This window comes from Rhinatrema bivittatum, chromosome 2 (assembly GCF_901001135.1).
Source record: "Rhinatrema bivittatum chromosome 2, aRhiBiv1.1, whole genome shotgun sequence".
Taxonomy (NCBI): Eukaryota; Metazoa; Chordata; class Amphibia; order Gymnophiona; family Rhinatrematidae; genus Rhinatrema; species Rhinatrema bivittatum.
In genome coordinates, this window is record NC_042616.1 from 538999605 (window position 1) to 539026732 (window position 27128).

The 27128-nt window shown below is 42.7% G+C and overlaps 1 protein-coding gene across 6 annotated transcripts in view; it reads left to right on the forward strand.

The window, feature by feature from the left end:
- Nucleotides 1–25122, forward strand: part of ZNF516 (zinc finger protein 516) — a 237981-nt gene extending 212859 nt beyond the window's left edge. For all 6 annotated transcript variants that reach the window (XM_029590853.1, XM_029590849.1, XM_029590852.1 and 3 more), the window contains 3 exons: nt 4026–4130; nt 5058–5125; nt 24057–25122. In XM_029590853.1, the coding sequence (XP_029446713.1) occupies nt 4026–4130; nt 5058–5125; nt 24057–24116 (233 nt within the window). In that variant the 3' untranslated portion in view covers nt 24117–25122. The remainder of the gene's footprint in view (nt 1–4025; nt 4131–5057; nt 5126–24056) is intronic.
- The last annotated feature ends 2006 nt before the right edge of the window (nt 25123–27128 follow it).

Here is a 27128-nt window from a genome sequence, read left to right on the forward strand (position 1 = left end):
TTGTGTCTCAAGCATAGACATATAGAAATGACAGCAGAAAAGGACCAATGGTCCATCCAGTCTGCTCAGCAAGCTTCCCATCATAGTATCTGCCACGCCGTGTAGGTTACCCCCATGTATCGGTCATTGATTTTTATTGTGCTTTGCTTATGGACTTGGCCGAAGAAGCAGTCCTGTGTTTTTTCCCCAATGACTGCGCCTCATACCCCAGACTGTAAAAAAAAAAAAAAAAAAGTAATGGCTCACGTTGGTTGTCTCTGAATCCAAATTCCTCTTGCCCTCTATTCTCCACCCCCCTCCCCACCTGTCGAAGCATGCTGCAGTTGCTTCATAAAGATCAAGGCTTATTGCTTAAGGGCAGTAATCCCATGCCTACTGTTAAGGGTAGTAACTGCTGCTCTGTGCAGGATACCCTTATGCTTATTAGTTCCCTAGACTGTAAAAGTCAGGGCCCTCAGTTGGTTTCTTTCTGACTCCAATTCCCCCTTTTCCACCTGCCATTGAAGCAGAGAGTAATTTTGGAGTTGCATCAAAGTGGCAAGTCTTATTGGTTAAGGGCAGTAACCAGAGCACCAGCAAGTTACCCACATGCACACCTTCTTCGTTTCCTTTAGGACTTGGCCACAGAAACTGTCCTGTGCTTTTTTTCCCTTATGTCTGCACATTGGTATCCCAGACCATGGAAGTCGGAGCTCTCGGGTGTTGTCTGAATCCAGTTCCTCTTTTCCCTCTGCCGTTTAAGTGGGGAGCAATGTTAGCAGTCGCATTACAAGCCTCAAAACATAGAGGTAGATCTTTATAAAATCCAGGGTCGGTGCGCGCAAGGCTGCACAAAATCGGCAGCCTGCACGTGCCGAGCCGTGCAGCCTGCCTCCGTTCCCTCCGAGGCCGCTCCGAAATCGGAGCGGCCTCGGAGGGAACTTTCCTTCCGCGTCCCCCCCACCTTCCCCTCCCTTCCCCTACCTAACCCACCCCCCGGCCCTACCTAAATCCCCCCCCCTACCTTTGTTGGGCAAGTTACGCCTGCTTGAAGCAGGCGTAACTTGCGCGTGCTGCCTCGCATCCCCCGGCACAGGCCGCATTGCCGGGGGACTCGAGACCGCCCTCCCGCCCCTTTTACAAAGTGCCGGGACTTGCGCGCGCCAGCGGCCTATGCAAAATAGGTGCGCCGGCGCGCGAGTGCCCTGTGCGCGTAAATCTGGGAGGATTTACGCGCGCAGGGCTTTTAAAATCTAGCCCATCTTGTTTAAGGGTAGTAATATCCAAACCTTCTGCTAAGGATAGAAACCAAGTTACCCTCCTGCACACTTATCCTCATTTCTGTCCTCTAGCTTTTAGAGCTCCACAGTGTTTATCCCATGCCCCTATGAATTCTTCGACTGTTTTTGTCTTTCCAGAAGGTCATTCCAGGCCTTTATCACGCTCTCCATGAAGAAATATGTCCTGATCTTGGTTCCGAATCGTCCCCCGTGGAGTTTTTTGTGACCCCTAGTTCTGTTGTTTTCTTTCCATAGTTAAAACCTTTCAGGTATCTGAAGGTCTGCATCCTATCTCCCCTGCACCTCCTCTCTTCCAGGGTACACATATTCAGATCCTTCAGCCTCTCCTCGTAAGTCTTCCGAAACAGACAGACCCCACACCATTTTCGTCGCCCTTCTCTGGACCGCCTCCATCCTCTATCCTTTTTGAGATACAGGCTCCATTGACATTATTTGGAAAGCTAATTTATTGGCATTTAGCATAACTTTTCTTAGAGTGCACTGGAGGTACAATATCTGTTTTTCTTAGTAATTTTATTGATATCTCTGTTTTTCCTCCCCACCTTCGGGAGAAGCCCTGCCCAGGTGGCATTTCCCCCATTTCTTTAAAGTAACTGATCAAAAAGGGAGAATACTTAATGTAAACCACTAAGCTTGTCATCAGGGACTCTTAACGTCTTAGAAGCCCCAACACTTTGTCCCTTTATGCGGGAGTTACTTGTCCCGTAGGAATATTACAGGAGCCAACTTTTTAAAATGATTTGGTGTGCTAAATTCAACCCAAATTACCCCTCCTTGTACACAGTGAAGGGAGTTTGCTTAGTATCGGGGATGCTCCGGCACGCGTTGCACCCACAGAGCTGGCATCGATAATCTTTAACTGGCAGGTGCTTAATCCTTCATGGTGTTTTATTGTAAAACTGTTTTTATTAAATTAAAAGAAGAAACATAATAACTTCTTCCCCAGATACATGAAATTATGTTGTCTAGTAGTAACCTCTCTTCTGAGTCATTTGGTGGAGTGTTGTCCTATCCAAGGCTTTTGCTGCTCCTTGGTGGTGGTTATTGCAGTAGGACGTGACCTAATAATTTTCTGGACTATATAGAGTAATTTAGAGATCTCTAACTGAGAGGTGTGCTTTCCTCAAATAGTCCCCCTGGAGTCTGCTAGAGGGTTCATGTAAAGCTGTATCGCACTTCCTGTATCATGTGCTTTTAGGGGATGGAGCTGGATTGTGTGGCATAGCAAAAGTGTCGGAGTAGATCCACATAGGAATTTGGGGTCCATTTTTCAGCCACTATCTGGCCAGCAAAATTAGCCCCTCAGAATAATCTTTGAAGTAATTCATTGTTTCAGTGCAAAAGACCCAACACTGTATATATGGGTTAGAGCAGGAACAAATCGCAGCTGTCAGAATATTTTAAATCCCCATGCAGTGGGCATAGCTCTTATCAGTTTTCGTTGTTGCAAAAATAAGGCTGCTGAGGTATGTACGCCTACGGACATGTGTTGAAAGCGTGCCCCAGATGTGCTGCAGACATGGCACTCGTGCATTGCGGTAGGGGTTTTGGAAGGGTTCCCATGACCCGGAGAAGTTAAAAGGACCTTGGTGAGCTTTTTTGCTTAGCTTTTCTCTCAAGTCTGTCCCCTCCCACCTCCCGCCATTCCTGCTAAACTGCAGGATTATAGGATAATTAAATCATCGACTCTCTGATCGCCTTGGTTACTACTTTAGAAAATAATGACGAAAACATGCCACAAAATTTAAAAAAAAAATAATGCCCTTCATAAGTCTACACCCCCCCCCCCGACACACAAAGTTTGAGACCCCACTCATCTACACATCTGTCAAACTCCCTGTCACGAGCTCCACTACTAAGTCAGGCTTCTTATGAAACATGAGAGAGCTTCCCATACCGAACTGAATACCAAAATTAAAAAAAAAAAAAAAAAAAAAAATCTTTCCTTTCAGATGTTGAAAAAGGCAGGGGAAGCAAAGCAAAACAATAAAAGTCAAATGTGTCTGTCTCCATCAGCAGCAAAGACAAAAAGACTAGCCCTTTAAGTCAGATACTGTAAACTGACCTTTGGAAAAACAGAACACTTTGAGTGGTTTTCCTGAAATGCTAATGGCCCAGAAAACATGTTTACCCCGAGCCTGGTGGAAGACTACAAGGCTTCCAGTGTCTCAGCGTGTCCAGAATGACACACTCATTCATAGCCGTCCTTAGCCTGTGCCTGTCAGGTATGCAGCGCGTAAAGATTTTCATGGGCCTTGGACAACTTCACTCGCCCTGCTTTTGTCTCCAAGGTACTCCCACCCCTGCCCCCACAAGCAGAGAGACCTCCAAGCTCTGATGCTACTCCCTTCCTGGCACCCATGTGACTTGTCTCCACTCCCCCCCCCCCCCCCCCCCCCGCCCCCCCCCGAAGTCACTTTGATTTGCCTTGACAGAGCTGGGTGGTGGCCGGAAAGTGGCTCCAGCTGCTCTGCGCCACACACACACACCTGACATGCCAGTCCTAGTGCGGGCACATCACGGGGAGCATTTGTAAATTCAGCCTAATGTATGCACTCTGGCGGTCCTGTGCGTGCCTGGGGCTGCCGTCCAGAATCTAGGTGAAGGCTGACAGCTGTCATCCAGGGCCTGAATGTGGCCTCACGTGACGACACATCAGACATACAAATGTTTTGGTTTTTTTTTCTTTTGGCATAATGTTTTCTCCTCAACTTCCTGTTCTCCTCTCTCTGTCTTGAACCACAGGGCTGCATAGGGCACAAGCACATCAAGGGGACTACGTCTGCATAGAATGTGGGAAATCTTTCAATCAACCCAGTCACCTCAGGACTCACATGAGGTCCCACACAGGTAGCTTTTATTTACCCCTGTTTTTTTCCCCCCCTTTTACTTGCTTATAAAGTTATTTTGCAGTCTTGGAACAATTGCACTTAATTTGGCAATTATTTGGAACATTAATGCATTCATTGACGGTTACTTTGCTGTTTTTAATTTCTGATAGTATTTTGTTCCCATTAAGCTCTCTATATTCCACACCTGATTTCCCCACCCCCATCCCCATTAATTGCACTTCACTTGATTTGAGCTAATAGTCTGCTGTAAATGTTTTATTTTAATTAGAGGCTTAGGACAGTCAGAAGTGAATATGCAAATGATTTCGGTTGCCAACCAGCACAAACCTGAAATCAAAAGTACCCATTTCAGCATCCCATAGGCTTTTGTTTGTCTCCATCCTTCATCTGATTGTAACAGTTTGGTCTGAGACGAGGTCTTTCTCAGACTGGCAAGCATAAACTAAGCAAAGCTGGACAGGTTGAAAGAAGCTGTCCCGCTCATTTTTAACCTAGAACAAATCCACTCCTGAACATGATTTGCAAGTTGAAACGATCAGTCTCCAGATAGTACAGGAACATGGTAGGAGACAGACTCGTGGGTTCTCAGTATGAAGTGTGAATGATGCCTACGTGAGCCAGTCTGATGCAAAGCGACAGGGGCCGAATGGTAAGTAATGCGAGAAGAGTCCCTATCCACGTACACTGATAATTAATGTTGTCAGTGATTGCTTTCTTCAGCAGCGAAGGCTGAATTAAAAAGGGCAGTGGCCCTAGGCAGCCATTAGCACACATTTTTACAGTAAGTGTTACAGTAAATTGGTATGTTCTGGCCACAGGCTAGTGTCTTGTTTGAACGTGGTTAAACTGTAATGGTCTCTAATAATGTACACACACTAACAAAGCTTGAATGTTCATCTGTTAACAAGCCCCCTTGTTCCCACAGTGGTTTTTGAGTCTAATGGACTCCGAGGTACTGAAGTTCACACCACCTCCGCAGATGCCCCAAAACAAGTATGTTTTACAATTAATTGGGTGTTTGATTATTAATGGGGTTGCTGGGAAGGAAAGTTGCGCAGTGAGATTCATCAGTAAAACACTGACTCTCTTCAGTTTTTCTGCCAGATGCATATTTTTTTTCCTCTTAATATTAGATCCTCTCTTTTAGAAAAATGAACTTTTTGTTGCATTTTCTAAAAATGTGTTGTATAAGCAAAGAAAGGTATTTAATTACTTGTTTGTATGCGTTCAGATGTTTGCGGACTAGTGAACTTGATTGAGGGTGGAGTGGAGACAAACGTATTTCTTGCAAAATGTTGTGGGTTTGTTTTTTTTTTGTGTAGCCGGGATGTTCAACTCTGATTTTCAGGATATCCCTAATAAATATGCATGAGATTCTTCTACAGTTGAGGCAGTATGAGTGTAAATATCTCATGCATATTTATTAAGGATATCCTGAAAACCGAACTGGTTTGTGACCTTGGAGAACCAGACTTAGACATTCCTGCTTTATAGGGATAAATTGGAATCCAGAATTTTTTTTTCATTGGAATAAAAAGTAGCACACACATCTATATGTTTATCTATATATCTATATATATATATATATATATATAAAGAGAGAGACACACTCCTTTTTGGTTTTCTGAGGAATATTCCTCTCCTATTATGTAAGTCATGTCTTGAAAACCTATCTTGCAGCTTCTCAGTGTGGTGGTGATGTGCTTTCCTGTTTCTAATGTAAGCATTTCCTGTCTTGGAAGCCTCTTCACCCCTCTCAGTTCTTTGAAACTTTTGCTAAACTAAAGCAAGAACACCCGCAGAGGCTTCGTTTCTGAGCCACAGCCTGATCTCCGTCCTCTGTGGGGCAATTTCATGATGTCCAACAAGGCTTCTAGCACTGACACTACAGTGCAAGCTGGCTAGATTTGTGTTCACTGTTAGGTGCCAGAGTGGGAACTTTTTTTTTTTATTTTTAAAAGTTACAATGGAGGACAAGATTAATATCCAAACAGTATCTAAAAGAGTTAGCTTCCAATTCTGCATGTGCGGAAACCATTGTTATAGTTTAAAAATATCTTCGGTTTCATATTTTCTCTACAAAATACAGTATTGCCTAACTAATTACTTTGTTCTCACATTTCTCCCTCTGGAAGGAGTAGAGCACAAAAATAACAACAAGATTAAAGATCCAAGGTTAAAAACCATAACATTTTTTAATTTTAAAAAACCCCCTTAATTTTGGTGAACTTAGTGTTAGTTGTAGAGAATTACCCACACTGAACAGTGCTGGTTCTTGGAGCCACCAAGTTTTCCGGACTTTGCCAGAGTTCATAGCTGTCCGCAGACTGTTCTTGAAGTGGACTCGGCCGCCGTCTGGATATCTTGTTCTGTTTTTATGGAAATGTAACTTTGACTCTACCAATGTGCACGCCACTGAAAAGAGTGGAGCGACCACACTGTGGCACGGCTGTTTCAGTTTGTTTTAAGGCGGGAACTACCAGATCCCAAGTAGGTGCCGCACCGATATAGAAGACCTAAGCCAATCAATCAGAAAATGTCTGTATTTCAAAATTATTTGTATACTGCCTTTTGGTCCTAAGTAGGATATTCGGTTTCTGACGTTTTCCTTGCGCTTAAGCCTGTAGTGAGAGTCATCAATGAACAATCTTGATCTTTAAAAGCACAAACAAAAAGCAGCTTAGAGTTAGGCTTGACATAGCGCTAACAGTATAATAGTTTGCAAGAGAAGAAACTGATTTCTACTCACACTAAAATAAAGTATCAGGCCCCTTTTCCAGATGACATTTGATGTATTTCACCTTCTCTAGTTGATTCATTGCCCGCCTTCTTCCACACAGCCCTTACTACTCCGCTTCTTTCCCAGAACCTTCTCCAGTCCACATCTCGGGCTGATGAAAACCTAAACCTAACTTTTCAGTTCGTGTTTTTACATTCCTGTGGGGTGAGAGAATTAACGCCGATAAAGGTACTGCTGGAATCCCTCTTTCTGACCATCTTTGAAAGGAAAGCAATGGTGTTAACCTGCAAGAAGTTCTGAGGGGGGGTGCATTGTTTTCATTTTATGCCGCTCAAAAAGGTTTTGCAGGTTAACATGTTTTACACCGAGAGCAAAATGTTCCCAGCCCTGTGGCAGCGTTGGTATTTATCAGTTAAAACATGGCCACTTGTGTTGTGTCTGTCTGGCTGGGGGTTGGAAGTGCTGGGTGGGGGCAGGAGGAAGCATTAACGCATAATGTCAGCAGGCTCCAGCACAGCTACATGCACATCCTGCCAACAGAGAGAATATATTGTACTAACAGGAGTTTTAAAGGAAATATTGTTTGGGTTTTTTGTTTTGTTTTTTTTTCACATAAGCAAATGAAAATTCATACTTTTTTTTTTTTTGCTCTAGTATTCTTGCAGGTGAGGAATCCTATTTATACACATGCTTATTTATTCCAAAATATGAACATCTTTACAAGTATGCTTCAAGTCTTCCAGTTTTTTAATTTTTTTTGTAAATTTGTTTAAATTTTTTTTTTTTTAACGATCAAAGAGGAATAATAAAAAAAAAAAAAGTATGCACTTATCCCTGTCCTGTTATCTTCAACAACAAGGGAATGCAAGCGGGCCCAATTAATAAGGTCAATATGTCTAGGTGGATGTGTGGATTATAATAAGACTGAATGTGAAGTAGGACCACTTTCTTCAAAATAACCAAAGACATTTTTAACAAGATAAGATCAGCCCAAAGCCAAGACAAAATATTGACCTTTTGGGTTTATATACTGTAAGGACAAGAATACATTATATATATATATATATATATATATATATATATATATATATATATTTTAAGTTCCTAAATAAGAATGCAGAGAATTTTTGAGATGCAGCCATGATGAGAATGTTATAGATCCTGAATTTGTACATATGTCGCATAACCTCCGTGCCGGGACCACCTTTTTTTCTGTGCCATGTGGTGTGGATTCTTCCTTTTTATATAATGTGCCTTATTTATTTTAGTCATATTTACTATACAATAAATAGGCTTGGGTTGAATAAGTACACATGTGTAAAAAAAAAAAAATTAGAAAAAGTGTAACCTAATAATATATTGATGATGACTCTGGCACAGCATCTCTCCCCCCCCCCCCCCCCCCCCCCTTCCACCTCATACCTTACCTACTCCTCTTTCTCCCCTTTCTCTCCCTCCCTTCCCATCTTCCGCTCCACGTCTCTCCCCCTTACCCCTCCTGCTGATTGCAGGACTGGCACTGGATTTTGTTCCTCCTGGCTGCAAACTCCTGCACTACTCTGGCTCCCATACCGAGGTACCACGTTTGCTCCCGGAGAGCAGCCTCCAGCAGCTTATTTTAAACTTCTTTTCTTCAGAACCAGTGGTAGGAAGAACCCTGAGACCCTGTAACCCCAAACAATTTTATCTTCTGACTTGAGTTTTCGTAAGAACAACATAAAAACATAAGTGCCATGCTGGGTCAGACGTGGTCCATCGAGCTCGGCATCATGTCTCCCACAGTGCTCAGTCCGTTTTTTTTTGTATGTCTGTTCCAGGGATAAGCGCTGCCTTTCCAAAGTCTGTCTGGCTAATAAATGTTGATGGGCTTTTCCCTTCAGGAACTTCTTCAGCCTTTTTTGAAAACCATTATGTTAAGTTGCCTTCACCACATCCTCTGGTAATGGATTCCATAGCTTTATTGTACCCCAAGTGAAAAAATAATTCTTATGGTTGGTTTTAAATCTGCCAGTTGCTAGCTTCATGGCGTGTTCCCTAGTCCTAGTTAAATCTGTCCCTTATTTACCTGCTCCACTGCACTGGTGGTTTTATAAATCTCGATCATATCTCCTCTGTTGTCTCTTCTCCAAACTAAAGAGCCCTAATCTATTTAGCCTTTCTCCATAAGGGAGCTTTCCCAGTCCCTTGATCTCTGTATATCTTTTCTAGGTCTGCTATGTCTTTTTTGAGATGGGGCAACCAGAACTGCACACAGTACTCACTGTGCAGTCACACCATGGATCTGTACAAAGGCATTATGATATTCTCAGTTTTGTTCTCTATTTCTTTCCAAATAATCCCTAACATTCTATTATGCATTTTTGACTACCTCCACACCCTGAGCCGAAGATTTCAAGGTATTGTCCACAAGATTTCTGAGGTCCTGTTGATGTGTGGCCATTCTTAGCATTGTGTACCTATAATTGGGATTATTTTTCCCTATGTGCATTATTTTGCATTTTTCCACATTAAATTGCATCTGCCGTTTTTAGATGCCTAGTCTCCTAGTCTCACAATCTGCAGCTGTTTAAATGACTCAAAACAATTTTGTGCCATCTGCAAATTTGGTCGCTTCACTTGTCATTCCTCATTCCAGATCATTTATGAATATGCTAAATAGCACAGGTCTCACTACAGGCACCTGGGGGCATTCCACTGATGACCTATCTCCATTTGCAAGACTGACCATTTAGTCCTACCCTCTGTTTATTTTGTCTTTTATCCAATTACAATCCACATTAGGACACTGCCTCCTATATCCCACAGCCCCCCAGATGAAGGTCAGTAACTTCCAGCTATAATTACTTCACATCAAGTAATAAATAAAATGAAATGTTACTTATTAACCATTTTAAACACAGTACATTATAAAACTGGTAAAAAAAAATAAAAATAAATAAAGGGAACTAGTTGATTCAATGATGTTTAATATGATGGGTGGGTTTTGCCAGTTCCTGAACTCCTTCCAAACTGGATCAAAAGAAGTAAGTGCTGCCCACATATTAAGTCTGCTCTCTCTTTCTCTGGTTTCCAGCACTCATTTTCTCCCCAACCTCTCCCCTCATTCACTTCCAGACCCCACAGCTCATATGCCTCTCAGTAGGGGCGGCTCAAGAGAATCTGCTGCCTCCGCAGCCTCACCTGACCTCACCCCACCTGGGAATGGCACAGGTCAAATCATCAAGAGGGGAGTCTCTATGCAGTCTGTCTCTTTTAGCGGAAGGGGGAAGGAAGGGGTCGGAGTTCCCAGAGGAGTGGCAGAGTGATAACGTTTCTAGGAAGCTGGCAAACCCACCATACTCCCAGGGACCCTAAGACCTGCCTCCCACCTTTCCCCAGCATTTTCCCCCTGGAGAAGTGGGAGATGGGTGAATGGTGGTGGTCTGTGTGTGGCGCACACTCTCTCCTAGCCATTGCAAGGGCATAAGGCAGACTAGGCCCTGCACAGCCTTTTTCCCCACCCCACTCTCATGCCTCAGCAGCAATAATTACAAATTCTGCCTTTATAATAACAAATTTTACATGAAAAAGGGCATTCAAAATACAGTTTTCTGAGGTAAAGATATCACAATAACATATATATTATTTTTACATTCATTGCTGTGTGCCAACCAGAAAACCCTGCAAAAATGCAAAAAACACACTTGGAATGCATATGGTATTAGGCTATTATAATGCATGTTGGGTGTGGGCTTTGTCCTCAGAAAGCCATGAGTAAACTAAATTACATTTATATGTAGTAAGCCTTCCATACTAAAAAACAGCATTAATTCAAAAAGCAAAAACCTTATCTATGTAAAGGCAACGCTGCAAATATTACATCAGGCCCTAAACACCAATACACTTCCTATTTAAAAAACAGAACAAGCCAGGCTACTATAGATCCCTACAGAAACTTCACACCAGCAGGATACCTTAATTATTTGTCTATTTATTTATTTAATTAGAAACTTTGTAGTCCTCTAATCTGAAAATCTTAGTGGATAACAATAAACATAATAATGTCAGCAAAATGGATAACAATAAACATACATAATAAAATCAGCAAAATGCAAAACAGTCAACAAAATATCTAAAAGTACAGAATACAAACAAATTAAATATTTCAAAAAATTACAAAGGCAGATTCCAAACAATAGGTAAAGCAGCATAGAAACTCATAATAAATCTGCAATGAATTAACTACAAACATGCAGAACACACAGACCCTCTCCCAATACAGAATGAAGAAATCATAAAGCATAAACAAACGTAGACAAAACTGAACTGGAGCGCACAAGCCAGACTATATGAAGTGCAACAGTGGCAAAATAGAAATACCATTCCTCATAAAACATCAAACAAAACATCAAAAAATATAAAGCACTCATAATACTAAAACCATATTAGTAAAAAGAATAAATGTTTCAAAATAGCTGATGAATATAACATCCAGTAATTAAATTCATATACAAATTATAAAAACAAATTCCCAAACACCAATAAAATATTTCAAACTAGCAAACACATTAAATAGCACCCAATAATTTAAATTAGTAAGAAAAAAAAATCCTGCTTTCCATACCTGGGAACTTTTGATTTCCGGTTACCCTGAGATTTCTGTGGATTAGTATTGGGGGGGGGGGGGGAGCAGGGGAGAGTGAGGGAACTTTCTCCTTCCTCTCTCACAAAAGTTCTTTCATGCTCATACAAGCGCTCACATACACATAGATGCTCTTTCATACATTCACATGCTCTTATCCACACACCTGCTCCCACACTTGCTCGTTCACACACACAGCACATGCTCTCTCATACATACATATGCTCTTAGCCACATGCATAGAAGCTTTCACATACACAGATGCGCTCTCATACATATGCATTCACTTGGTTTCACCCATACACATTGATTCTTTCACACATTCTCACACAGGCACATGCTCATACACACATACACAGATACTGTCTCATGCATACACATACAGATGCTCTCTCTCAGACAACCCGTGCTCTATCACATACACACCGACACATGCTGTCCATCAGGCTGTGGTGAGAGGGATGAGCTCAGCAGGCAGTCGGTCTCTTCTTTTCTCCTGCCGCTGGCGGGCTGTGTTCCTCGGGGACCACAAAGCCTTTTATCTTCCTCCTACCCAGGCCTGGTGCTCGCAAGTGGGGGGGAAGGGGGAACGGTGCGGACCCCATCTCACCGGCGGCCATCTTCTTTCTTTTTGAGTCTGCCTCGCACACACACACCCCTCCCCCCCAGCGAGATCAGCACAAAGGAAGTGCTAGCCCTGCGATTTTTGACTGCGGCAGGACCGGCACAGGAGAAGGAGCAGCAGCCGAACGGGCTTCCTCCTGCTCCCGGTCACATCTTGCATGGGCCTCTTCTAGTCTTCACCGCCAATGAGATGGGCTCCACTGAGGCTCTCTTCTTTCATTTTCAGTCTGCCCTGTGCCGGTCCCGCGGTATTCCGAAATCGTGGGGCTAGCACGATTAGCTAAAGATGTATCAGGGGGCAGGGGGGTGGCGGTCACTGAGCGTTTTGGAGGGCACTTTTTTGCCGCTCCGGAATTTTGCCACCTGAAGCAGCCACCTCACCCTGCCTCATTATAGAACCGCCCCTGCCTCCCAGTCTCTGTTGCTCCTTCTCGCTGATGTTCCTGCCGCTTCACAGTTTCGTGCAGCTCTGGGTTACTTCGGGCCATGTGAAGACTGTACACGCGTGCCCCTCAGCTATCATTATGAGAACAGCATGGGAGTATGGGTACCATGTGGCCGAAACTTCCTGAGAGCCACATAGCAGCAACAGAACCTTGCTGCATGTGCAGTGTTTCCTCCAAACCCTGTGGAACAGCCGGAACAACCAACTAGACGGGTGGCCTTGATGAAGCCCTTTTAGGTATTAGGCCTGGGGTAGGTGCCCTGCCTGGCTCATTCTTCCTGGCACTGAATAATCTGAATACCATAAGAGTGCATGATCAGGTCTGTATATTCCACACCAAATAGCTGGAATAAAATCCATTGAGTTATTCTAAATTCATTTCCAAAACCAATACCTAGCACAGAGAGAAGCAACTCTGGTCCTGGAGTGTCCCAAACAGGTCTGATTTTCAGGATGTGCACAATAAATATGCATGAGGTATATTTGCATACAGTGGTAGCAGTTCAACTCACTGTGGATATCCTGAAAACTAGGCTTGTTTGTGGCACCCCCCCCTGGCTTAGCATGCATTTTAGTGATCCAAGTGCCCAGTCTTATGACAGCCTCCGTCGAGGCACAAGGTATGCAGTATGTATATATTGTAACTGAGATACAGTCGTCTTCCTGCCCAGCACAATCGTGGTTCCTCCAAAATAGATGGAATTTGTATTGTACTTCTTGAAAATCTATTTCTCTGTTGTTGTTTTGGAACTTAAACTTGCTGATCAGAATGTTTCCTCTCATGCTAGTTAGGCAGTCAAACAGAAACATTTGGATCCTGTCAGGAAGGTGGAAGCAGGCCTGTTCTCAGGCCTACCAGCACTTTGGGCCATCCGGGGGGGGGGGGCTAGCAGCAGCGGGGGGGGGACCCTCCAAAGCCACAGCTGCTTCCTTGTGGCCACGTAACTGCTCAAAACTCTTCCTGCTGTTGCTTTAGCTGCGGCAGAATGGAGCACTGGCTCCCTGGGCCGTCGTCTTATCTTGCTCACCCTTTCTAATGGCCCTGGGTGGGAGGGAGTGCCCTTCCCCGGTTTACTTGTTATTTGTGCAACTGTTTTAGGATAACATTGCAGTGTTTAACGCACTCCTTGTCAAGAGTTGTGCTTGTCCCACATAGAAGGGCTTTACTGAGAAAGCAGCGAATGCCTTTTCCCACCTTCCAATAGAGTTTAGTGGTAACCAAAATGGGCATTGAATTCAAGCCTGCTTACGACTGGCGCAGAGGACGGTGACATGGTCCAAGGGATGCAGAGAGGCTAAATAAGAAAGCGCAGCTGGGCAGAATGTGTAGGCCAAGAAGTCCTTATGTACTGGCAAGTGCTATGTTAGGGGGAAAACCTGAATCAGCCAATAGAATTGGCCAATATAGATTCTATAGATTCTTCCAGTTCACAAAGCGCCTGCATGTTGTGGGTGTATATATGGAGAAACAATACTTAAACTAGGGCTGAAGAGTTGGCTTTTTTCTTTTTGCTATTGTCACAAAGTGCGGTCATAGAAAGACATTCCTAGTTACAGTTGAAGTCTTCTGGAAACAGACGCTTCATTTTGAATTTGAAATACTATAATTGGACTTTGTTGTTTTTAAAGTTATATCTGAATCATAAACCATCAACTAAAACTTGTAATGATGGCATATTGCTGATCTATGGAATCTAACAGTCTCATTCTTGGCTGGGTTTTCTGAGCCCATGATTAATAGTGCATTTTCTTTTTTCTTTTTTTTTATTGCAAATGTTATTTTTAAATGGTTATTCTGGAACAAGGATTCCATTAATCAGAATAATAGATAATGAACAAATAAATGACAAGCTAATTTGTCTCATTCGTGGATATAGCGATTATACACCCAGCAATCAGGAAATCATGCAAGCCACTGTACATAAATATGTGTGTTATTCAACCCTGACTTTTAGTTTGCCGCCAGTACAGAAGTCATTAGCGAAGGCACTTCCATGTATACTTTTTTATAGCTGCTCAATACCAGAATCGGCAAAGATGAAACCCTCTTCCTGAAATTATGCCTGCCGCTTAGGAAGGATGCACTTCTGCAGAAATTTAAAACATTTTGGTCAGGCTCATGCCAGAAGGTCAGCCTTCTAGCTGGGAAGCGTTGCAGCTCTTATTCAGAATTGGTTTCCTATATTTAAAAATGGAATAAGCTGAGTGTGTGGTGCCTATGGATTCTTTGTTCTTCATTCTTTTAAAGTCCCTCTTTGATGACATTTTCGGATGTGCTGTATTTTAGGAATAACAGGCCAGCTCTGAGTAGGAGCTTTCTAGATCCGTTAACAAAAAAGATAGCATTTAATAAGTTCTGTTGCCCATAGCTGGTTTTTTTTTGGTTTTTTTTAAATGGTTTCAAAGACTGCTATAGGTACAAATATATGCTAAGATTTTACATGGATGCAGTATTTATTTTTTAATTTTTGTTCAAAAGCTTCATACATTTGCTCTTGCATATATTTATATCGCCAATTTAACAAGGCCTATATGAGAATGTTCAAAATCCACAGTCCCTGCTTCACCCTTTCCTAAAATTTGAACAATTAACTATAGAGGGCATTGTGTTACTAAAATTGTAACCATCTTTGGCTAACCATTGTCTGCAGTCAGATCTGTGAAAACGAGGGAGACAAAAGGCCTGCCTGCCCCAAAACCAAGCTTTAAATATTAGTCCGGGGGGAATTCTGCAAAATTCTACATTATTTATCAAAATAATGCAATATATCCACTGCCTTTGAGTAGTAATTAATTTAAAATTCAAAACAGAATGCAAAGTTTTTAGTGCAGAATTCCCCCAGGAGTTCTATAATAATACATCATATTATTGGTTTTTGGTTTAGCAATCCAAGGGGAGCTCCAAGCTGCAGGCAGTGCTGACTGCTTCCAGCTGCCATTACTTATGCCAACACAGCGGTGCCCATGGCTGTTGCTGCAAATGCAAATGACAGCAATTAAAAGAAGTTGGTGCTGCCTTCAGCTCTTCTAGGGCGCTGTAGATTGCTAAATTTGAAAATCAGAAGCCCTAACTGTTAGGCTCAAGCTTGTTACACACACACACACACACACACACACTGTTTTCAGAGTTTGGCAAGATTAGCATGGGAATTTGTGGCATCAAACAGTGCAGGGGAAAGACTGCTCTGACTCTTGGGCCTCTTTCAGCTGTTGGCTTGTTTCACTGCCACGCTTCTGCAAGCTGGTTCCTCTGAAATTCGGCATGGAGACAGATCTATTCTTCCCCTGAGGGGGGAGGGGAATTGTTTGCAAATTCCGCACCGTGCAGTTGCATAGAATTCCCCCAGGAGTAAAATATGAACCAGATTTGATATGTTTCTGAGTCCCCTCGACCTGTTATAGTAATTTTCCAGTTCTGAGTTTTTAAGGGCTCCAGTGGTCTGATCCCAAGCCATTCGGGGAGCGGGGTGGGAGGTTCAGTGCTTTCCAGAAGTGGAGAGTAGATTTATATGCTGCAAAAAGCAATAAATAAATAACTGGAGATGATATTAGTCTTAGAGGTTTCCATGTAGTCTGTGCCTTCCCCAAATAAAAGCACGAGAGAATGCCCAGAGAGCCAGATAACTTGCCTTAGACTTAATAAAACAAAGCGCCTCTTCCCATAAGGGCTTAATACTAGGATGTAGCTAGAAACAGTGTACAGCATTTACTGCCATCTGAAGACTGCTCCACTTATTAAATTGGAAAAGTTTCTGTGGGACAACGTAGAGCTGTGAGTAGTCTTTTATATTAGATATTCCATAATCATAGGTAGGGCAGGATCTTGGTCAGGATAGCTTATCCCTGAGACTGAACTATTCAAGGAGGAGATCCAAACATTTTAAATCCTTGTAACAGATTGTCCAGATATCTCATCTTAAGCAGTGTTCATAAGGACCAACGGAGCCAAGGGGCACTTTGCCGATATGGATCCATGTACGCTCTTTATGTTCTCAAGAGTGCTATATTCTCATATATAGTGAATAATTTAGTGGAACATAAATGAGTGGGACTTGAGTATTTCAAAGAGATTAGGAAATCTGGAAATCCAGCAGTTGATTCTGATTTATTGACTTTCAGGCTGCTTGTGGGTGGGGCAGCCGGCCTTCTGAACCACTCAGCTAATGGGCGAGTTCATTCTCACTGGGACCTTTGGGTTACCATGTAGAAAATGAAACGAGGGGATATCGTTCTTAGGATTTCCCACAATCCTCTGAGCCCAAGTTCAGGTCTTTATGGAGAACCCAATTGTTGGGTGATTTTTGAAATATTTTAGGGAGAGCTTCTATCTTCAGTGGAAAATAAAGACTGTTTACGTTTCCATCCAGTATTTTAGTTTCTGACTGAATCAAGCCATTCCTTAATGTGCATAAGCTGAGAAGCCAGTAGGTATTTTCAGAGGTTTGGGACCACTAACCTGCCGCTGTTTCTGGCAGCCAGAGGCAGAATAGAAACAGAAATAGTTCAGCAGATGAATCTCGAAACAAATGAAGTGAGGGAAACTATATCAGATCAAAAGTACTTTCAATGGTGTTATAAACCTGGGAAAGAAGTGATGTCAGAAGCATACATGTGCTGAAAATTAAATCTACTGTTTTGTGCCCACAATGGACTTTAGACAGATTCTTATGTCAGTTATTTTTTTTTTTGTTTGGTTTTTTTTTTTTTAGAGCAAATCATTTAGCACCACACATTAGACTAACATTCCAAATGTTCACAGGGAAATAACACGGAAGCAGCACCCAAGTACTTATCTTGCATGATTGTTGGGCTCTATAAGATAACACTCGCACAAAACCCAACAGACACCCGACACTGCAGAGTGTTTCGGCAGAGCCTTGCTGCTTTGGAGGCTTTCCCAAAATTAACTTCCAGCCCGATACTGTCTAAACCCCTTGTGGGCAGAAGATGGTAGATTTAATTTTCAGCACATGTATGTTTCTGAAAGCTTTCCTTTCAGAGGTTTATAACACCATTGAAGGTGCTTTTTTGATTTGGTATAATTTCCCTCATTTCATTTCTTTTGATTATTATTTTTTTGTGAGCGGTTGTGTTGGTTTATTTATTGCAGCAGATACATTTTCCAAGGTCCATCAGGCCTTTCCGTCTTCCCTGATTACTGCAGTACCAACCACAAAACTCTACTTGATCTTCTCCGGCTCCTTTACTTTCTTACACTAAAGTCACTCCGGCCCCGATATTGAAAAAAACACTGAACGTTATTTACCTGGATAAGTAGTTGCCACTCAGCCGAATAAATCACTGTTGGCAGGCAGTGGGCCTAACTGGGCAGCGCTTCTTATTCAGCCAACTTAGCAACGATATTCAGGCTTATCCGGTTAAGTTAACCTGCTCTATAGCAGGTCTAAACTTAACCAGATGAGACTTATCTATCTAAGTTGTGGCAAATATGGTGATATTTAGCCGCATAGGCGTGCTGCTGAATATCCCATGTAAGTTAGCCGAATAAGCCTTATCTGGTAACTCAGACTTATTTATCATATCGCGTAGGGCCTTATCGCCTGCGATAAATAACGTATCACGAAATGAGTATGCAAATTTTAAATTTTTTTCCGAATGGGAGGAGTTAGGGCGGAGGAAATTAAAACCAAGGGGTGTTTAATGTTGCATGTGATAGTGTAACCGGAAATAACTACACCTTTTTTCCTGGCGTTATGCTGTGCGATATGCCCAAAATGGGATTTGCCTTAAAAATTGCAAATCCGGTTTCGGGGAGGAGAGAGAGCCTCTGGGGAGGCCACACATATTAGTTAACTTTTTATAGGAAGGGCAACTAGTAACTCGAGGTGTTATAAACCTCAAGGTGAGGTTTTGGTAGTGGCCTAGGCTTTGGGGGCCAGTTTTACATGCACAGTGAGAGGTACGAACAGCACAGTACACATCCGTGAAGATTTGTACAATGTATTCTCGACCTAGTTTGATGTACTCTCTGCCTAGCTATATGAGAGCCTTATAAAGAGTCTCTCTTTCTCTCTGTCTCCCTATCCAAACCGTGGAAAAGCCTGTCTGGCCACTTCTCAGCTTGCAATGTGAAAATATCGTGGGCGCAATAAATTTAACGTGCTGCGGTATCTCAAAAATTACCCTAACCACACCCCTTTTTTTAAAATTGCGGGCGCTATTCATGTGAAATGTATAGCAAAATGAATAAATCTAGGTCTTAACTCATTGTTGATAACTTGTTTGTGCTTGCTTTTCTCTTGAGCCAGTGCCCTCCCTGCTCATATCATGACCCCTTGTTCTAGTATTTCTTTTGTACAAAACCTAATTTCCTCCTTTGCATTATAAGAAGGTAGTATATCATATCCCCCTTTTTCTTCCTTCCTCTAGAGTTTTTACATTTCAATTTATGGGGCACAAGACCTATAGCTTTCCTCTGAATTGCCTCCAATCTCTTCTTACCTTTGCCGCAGTACTTCAGTTAAAGTCGCACCATTGATTACCAAAGAGGCGTTACCATATCCTTTTTTTCTGTTTAGGCTCTCCCCTTATGAGACCCAGCATTCCATTGGATTTCCTCCCTGCTTTTTGTTCTATGCTGGTTGTGATATCTTGTAGTGCAGGGGTGGGCAATTCCAGTTCTCGAGGGCCACAAACCTGTCGAGGTTTTAGGATATCCTAATGAATATGCATGACATAGATTTGCATACAACTGAGGCAGAGTGCATGCAAATCTCTCTCATGCATATTCATTAGGGATATCCTGAAAACCAGACTGGTTTGTGGCCCTCGAGGACCGGAAGTGCCCACCCCTGTTGTAGTGGATCAAGCTAACAACTTTCCAGAGATCATGATTTACATGAAATTCTGAGACCAGATAGGTTTCTTCTTCAGTTTTACAAGAAGGAGCCCTACATAACCTGGGAGGCTTAGGTACGTTGTTATCTTTTGGCAGCAGTTGCTAACTTGGTCCAATAGAAGGTTAAATCAGGTTGCAAAGAATCCCGTTTTTTTCAGGACTAATTCGGTTACTAGAACTCAGACCCTACTGTACCTGTTGCACAGCTTGGTCATGTTGCATTCATCATGTACGATCGCCCATATATCACTCTTTTGTTTGGTAGTCATTCATATTTCATCTCTGTCAGGTACTACTCTTCTGGATATCTGCATCCCAAATGTATGGCTGCTCCTTTTTTTTTTTTTTTAGGTATGGGTTGTTTTTTTTAACGTTGAGTATGTCATTGAATACCTTATGTGCCTGAACATGCCCATCCATGCTGTTTTTCATCTGGGCACATGCAATAACTTACGTACATAAGTTTCCTGTTAGGGAAATGTTATGTGCATAAAGTCAAAAAAGGGCACCAATGGCCGCACATGCACAAGATGGAGGAAGATGATGGAGTCTTTCAGTCTTATTTGGGCCCAGCAGGAGAGGGTGGAGTCTGCAGCAGTTGTGTGATATGGGGGAGAGAGAAGGAAGTAGAGGAGGGAAAGTGAGAGGGCTAGGGGGAGAGGGGGTGAGAGGTGGAGGAAGCTAAGAAGTATACAGTTTGCAACAGGCTCACTGGCGGTAAGCCTTGGCAGTGCCATGCCAGCTCTGGCTCTTCCCACTGCAGATGGTTCAGCCAGCAGCGCTTCAAGAGCCACGCAGAGTTCAGCTCTGCCCCATAACCTCTTCTGCCCCTCCTCGCAGACCCCCCCTCACCACAAGCTTCAGTGCAGGGACCAGGTGGGCTGGAGGCTCCCGGCATCACAGAAGGGGCAGCAGGAGGAGGAGAGACAACATAAGAACATGCCATACTGGGTCAGTATGGCCTGGATTGGCCATACTGGGTCAGTATGGCCTGGATTGGCCATACTGGGTCAGTATGGCCTGGATTGGCCATACTGGGTCAGTATGGCCAATCCAGGCCATAAGAACCTGGCAAGTTCCCAAAAACTAAGTCTGTCCCATGTTACTGTTGCTAGTAATAGCAGTGGCTATTTTCTAAGTCAACTAGTGCCAGCAAAAGCTGGCTCCAGTTGCTCCACAGCCCAGACAAACCACAGCAACTCACTGATACCGTGTTTCCCCGAAAATAAGACATCCCCCAAAAATAAGACCTAGTAGAGATTTTGCCGAATTCTTAAATATAAGACCTCCCCCGAAAGTAAGGCATCCCTTGTAAACAGGGGCGGATTGACCTATCGGGGGATCGGGCTTCCCCCGGTGGGCCGGTCAATCCTGTGACATCATTAAAAATTTTTTTATTTTTTTTTTAAATAAAGTTTCCAAAGTATTAAGGGGCAGACGCGAGCAGTGGTATCCGGAGGGGAGCCGATGCCCCCGGGCGCAAGGAGGCTCATGCAGCCGCTGAGCCTCCTTGCCCGAAGAAAAAGATCGCGTTCAAATGCGCTGATGCTCTTCCTCCTTCCTGCCTATGCGGCCCCGGAAGTAAACGTTGCCGGAGCCGCGTGGGCAGGAAGAAGAAGGAGCATCAGCGCGTGCAGAAGAGGAGCCGCCGCGGGCTGCTGCGAATCCCAAGTCGCAGCGGCCCAAGAAGAAGAAGAGGCCTGGTAGCGAGGAAGAGGCCTGAGAAGTTCAGGGCCGCTGCAGAGCCCATCCTGCGGCGACCCGCGAAGAGGAGGCCCAGAGGTGAGAGAGAGGCTGAGGGTCTGTAGAGTGTGTGTGTGTGCGTGTATGAGATGAGTTGAGAGATTGTGTGTGGGAGTGAGGATCTGAATGTTTGCAGAGGCAGTATGTGAGAGCCTCTGTGTGTGTGAGAGAGACAGCGTGTGACAGTGAGAGCCTGTGCTTGAGCAAGACAGCATGTGGGAGTGAGAGAGAGCCTGGGTGTGTGAGAGTCAGACAGCATGTGCCAGTGAGAGCCTGTGTGTATGAATGATTGTATGAGAGAGAGTATGTGACAGTGAGAGCCTGTGCTTGAGCAAGACAGCATGTGAGAGTGAGAGAGAGCCTGGGTGTGTGAGTGTCAGACAGCATGTGCCAGTGAGAGACTGTGTGTATGAATGATTGTATGAGAGACAGCATGTGACAGTGAGAGCCTGTGTGTGTGTGTGAGAGAGAGAAATGCATGTGAGAATGAGAACCTGACTGTGTTTGAGGGAAGAAGACGGAGAGAAAAGAAATACGGAAGAAAAAAGGACAATATAAAAGGAATTGGCAAAAAAATAAGAAAGGGAAGGTGGGGAAAAAAAAAGCCTGTGACCAACCAATTAGAAAACTAACATCAGCCAGCAAAGGTAAAAAAAAAAAAAATTTCTTTTTAGTGTTTGGCACATGTAATCTTTGGGAATGTGCAAGAATAGCACTTTCTCTATGCGGATCTCACAATGTACGAGATCAGCATGGAGAAAGTGGAAGCCCACGGGGCCTACACAGAGTCAGTAGGCCCCGTGGGCCTACACAGAGTCAGTGTCAGTAGCAGCAATCGGCGCCTCCCCAATAGCCATGTGGCAGCAGTGACAGTGGCAGCAAGATTACTGACATCTGGGGATGGTGGCAGTACCAGTCGGGGGACCCCTTCCAAGCAGTGTGCAGAGGTTCAAAAGCAGCAGAGTCAGCCCAAGCTGACTACCATGAATGCTGCACACTCTTACCTCTCTCTGACAGCACACTGGTGGGACATGGCTGACACAGGGGCAGCCAGCAGCTCTATTAGACATCCCCTGAAAATAAGGCCTAGTACATCTTTGGTAGCAAAAATTAATATAAGACACTGTCTTCTGAACGGGGAAACAGGGTACATCCTTTCCCAGCAAACGGACTCAGATGTCGCAGCACTCTACTTATATAAACAGTCACATACTCAGCCACTCACTGAAAAGAAAACCTTTTGGAAATTGTATGTATGCTCTGGAGTACATCTCTTCAATCTTGTTTTTTCATGAACTCAGAGCTGCCATAATCTTGACTAGAGGTGTGTGAATGAGTTCAGAATGGGTTTGTTGAACCACCCAGTGAACCTATTTTTGAAGAAATATGGAGTTGATTAAATAAAAATAATCACTTTGAATTTTATGGAATTGATGGATTTGTTTTGAATTGTTTGAAAATCCAAGTGCAGTTCTTCTAATTTCTCAAGAAATGTCCCTAAATCCAGACAGATTTTCTGATCGGATCTGGGGAAAACCCCCAAATTCCGTCAGCCTGATCCAGACTGATATTTCCTAATTCGAATTGGCTTCTCTATGCTTTAGGCCAGAGTTGGGCAATTCAGGTCCTCAAGGGCTGCACATCAGTTGGGTTTTCAGGATAATCCCTAATGAATATGCTTGGAGTGGATTTGCATACAACTGAGGCAGAGTGAATACAAATCTCTCTCCTGCATATTTATTAAGGATATCCTGAAAACTTGACTAGTTTGCAGCTCTGGAGGCCCAGAATTGCCCAGCCCTGCTTTAGGCCATTCCTCTGAAATTCTTCAGCCTCTCCTCATCTGTTTTACCACTTGTTAGCCCTGGTGGAAATCTTTGTCATCTGGAAAGGATACCCCTTTTCTATCTAATGCTGCTGCAATATCAATTTTAAAAGCATTAAATAAGATTGGTACTGGGACCTGACCCCTGTGGCACCCCACTAGTTGCCCTCCTGCTCAGCTTAGAGCAAGCTCCATTTAACCACTACTCTGCATTGTATCACTCAACCTGTTTCTAATCTGGTTTACCATTTTAGAATCTGTACCCCGTTCTGCCCAGGTTACTTATGTTCTGTATTTATTTTAAATTATTTGGTTCTTTTCATGAAGCTTTTAGGTTATGGCTATTACATGCATTTAGCATTAATATTTGCAGTATGTCTCTCTTATTTTTGTGAGGACTGTAAACGGTGTTCTAACAGTGATGTTCAGAGTGCCATTTTAGGGTATTCTTGGGATGCTTGCTCTTAACACTTATTCATGTTTTCATCTGTCTGCTTTTTCGAGTTTAAAATATCTATATTTTTCAAAATGCTAATTACTTATGGAAATTGGTGGAGAACCCTCTCAGGTTTGACAGATCTTTGTGAAAAGGGGTACTTTTGTTATTCTCATTTTTTTTTCTCTCTTGTTATGGACACACATTCAGCCTTTAATTTGAATGATCAGAAATGTTCATTTTTGATTCGCCACTCATTGCAAGCATTCATTTGCTTTTTTTTTTTTGTTAGTTCGTTTTGGGTTTTTTTTTCTCCCCTGCTCTTCCAGATGTTACTGTTTTGCCATGATTGTCAAACAGTTTAGATGTGCTTGATGTGCTTTGTTCTCGCTAGAGCTTATTTAGTAAAGATTTTTTTTTTTTTTGAAAGTCTTCATAATGTTACCTTGTAATTAATGCGCATGTTACTGACAGTAAAGGCTATTTAGAGCTAGCTGGAACTTGAAGCTGTTTGATCTTTTGGGCTTGCACGTGCTATAGTGCCATCAGAACAAATTGCTTGGGAAAACAAGAGTAATAAACCCAATTCCCCCCCCCCCCCCCACCCCTTTCTTTCCTTTTGTATTTACAGGGGAGAGACCGTTCCAGTGCAGATATTGTCCATACAGTGCCTCTCAAAAAGGGAACCTAAAGACTCACGTCCAGTGTGTGCACCGTGTACCCTTCGAGAACAGCGATTACCTTGACCGGCGGATCCAACAACCTCAGACCGACGACAGCAGCAACCCCAACAGCTTCACAGGAAAGGAGAGCTGGAAAACCTCTGTCCAAACCATTGAGTCCCTGGAGCCACTGTGCTAGAGGAAGAGTGATGAGAGCTGCCCTGTGCTCTGGTAGAGAGAGGGCGATGGGAAGGGGAAGGGGAAGGGGGGGGAGGGGTGGCGAATACATGAGCACTGATTATCCTTGCAAAGCAATTGGAAGAGGCAACAGGAGATTCACATCACTTGACCCACTGGACCAGTCTCATGCTTCCTTATCTCCTTTCTAACAAACTTCAGAGCCGGCAAGTTCTGGGGCAGTACGACAAGATACCTGTATTCATCAAGAATCGTTTCAGACACTGGAAAAACAATTAAGATTAGTTTAATTTGGACAGCATAAAAAAAAAAATAAGCACCGTAACTGACTCTTCTCCGCTTAAAAGAACCGCTTGAAATATCCTGTCTATAAGTAAAGATGTATCCACTCCTTCACTCCTTTTATCCATCTCTTGCTCTCCCTTTTTAAGGTGTGAAGGAGTGGTGGTTTTTTGTTTTTTTATTGGCAGTGGGGGCGGTCGAAGTATTAGTTGTATCTGCCACTGGTAGGTCAAGCGTGGAAGACCTGGCTTTAAAGGCTGTGGCATTTTTTTGGTGCTGTGGAAACCACCGTGGCGCGCGGAGTATTGCTTTTCAGAGGGACCATTCTGCCATGCATCGTTCAATGACAGTGTTGGGATTGCTTTGCCGCTTACACACCTCCGCCCCCCCCCCCCCTACCCAACTGTGCCTGACGACGTACTGCTCCGCTAATAATCCGGGAACGTGGTAATGGAAACGCTTCTACAGAAAAAAAAAAGGTTTAATCCTGCTGTGGAGGGGGAAAAAAAAAAGTGCTAGTTGAACACTAAGATATAAAAAAAAACAAAACAAAAAGAAACCAGGCTTCTAATATTTTACTCTCAGGACCATTTTATAATAGGGCTACTCTCTCTCTGAATCTGCTCATAAATGGGATTATGCAAGTTGGGCTAATTTTGTTTTGTTTTGAAAGGTTCAGCCACACGATGCTGCTGATTTCTTACATTTTAGTAGAGAAGGAAATGCTAAGCATGTTTGAGCAGGCCCCAGGCCTCTGGAATTCAGTGCTGCTGCCTGCACTAACCTCTTATCTCACCAACTCTCATACTCATTGCTTCCAAGTCCCAGTGCCACCCTGAAAGTGTAACATCCTTTCTGATGGTAGATGAAATATATATACATATATATATATTCTTTTTTTTTTTTTAATTTCCAATTCTTTTGACATGTTTCTTGGTGGTCACTGGCGATGGTCGGAAGAAAACAAAATAAAAAAAAAAAACCTCTATATACCTCTTCTACATTAACTTCTCAACACAAACTCTCATGGTGAGTGGTAGTGGCACATACTGAAAGATCCTAAGAGACCATGCAACGTGTATTCCACGGATATGAAATAACGTCTTTATTTTCTCATTGCTGTGACACTGTGTGTGATGGTAATCTTTCTGAGGGTTTCCGATTTTGCACATATGATTTTATGCATTATCAAAATATACTTGCTGCCTTGAAAGAAAACAAAAGGGGGGGGGAGGGAGGGAAAGAATTCTGTGAAAATTTTTGCAAAAGCTTTACTAGTTTTTTTGGGTTGTTTTTTTTTTTTTTTAATGTAACATTTTTGTAAAGGCAGAAGATGGTTAAAAAAAAAAAATCTAGCATGCTAAATATATTTTTCAAAAATAGCAATAATTTTACATGTACAGAAATGATCCTAACCTTTAATATGCTGGTCAAAGCAGCCTTTTACTTACTCCTATTATGGGTAGTGTGGATTTTGTAGTAAATGTGGGCTTCTAGCAGAAAGATTTGTGTAAAAAAGAGGAAGCTAAAGTGCGTTTTCTGTTCTAACCATTTTTCTTTTGTAAACCTGGCTCTTGCTTAGTTCTGGATTCTTATTAACTCCTTGTGAACTAATTGTTGATTCATGTTCCTTTGCGACAGTTACAAAAACAAAAAACAAAAAAAAAACAGCCTTGTACATTGATAGTGTGACATTTTTTATTCTAGTTTTTTTTTTTTGTTTGTTCTTTCTGGTGCCCTGATAACCAATGCGCACACAACCACGTGTGCATTTTCCGCCATCCTCTTCCTAACTAGAAAATTCCTGTGCAGACCCGTCTTGTCAGTCAGTGTAGTGGAACTGTTCTGTGAAGTTATTTGTGAGGGGCAAATGGCACAGACACATTCCATGGTACACTTAAAGTAAATCCAAACAAAATAAGAGAAATCCCTTGCTCTGCTCTTTAATGATTACTTCATCGCCACTTGAGGTTCGTGCACACTCAAGTTTTTGTTGGGGTTTTTTTTTTTTAAATTTTTTGGATTAGGTTTCTAGTTGCGATGTTCAAACCCTGTTATACTCTGTGGCAGCCCCAGTGTTCGTTTAAGCTACCGGGTTATTGACTGATCCAGACGAAGGACAACATCCGAGGAGAGGACAGGAAGTGCCGCTGTCACTGCTGTTAGCAGGGTACTAATCAACTTGAGTTTACAATCAGAATGTAGCTTTTGTAGATGACAACAGCCCAGGGAAATCAGTGCAGATAATTACATGCTATGTACAGTGCAGAAATAAGAGATTCACTTAATTGAGCAAGCGAAGGGTAAAAAAAAAAAAAAAAAGAAAAAACCTTCTAGGAGGATGCAAACAAAAAAACAAACACACCCATTTTCAGCTGTTAAACGTATTCTTTATTTTTCTTTCTTATCAGTATTGTATTGATTTGTTAATTTAGTTGAATCAGTTAGACCATAGTATTTAATATGATTCTTGTTCATTATTTATTTAGTCAATGTGTTTTGATCAGCTTTTAAAGAAAAACAATTTTTTTTTTTAGCATGACACACTCCTGTTTATCTGT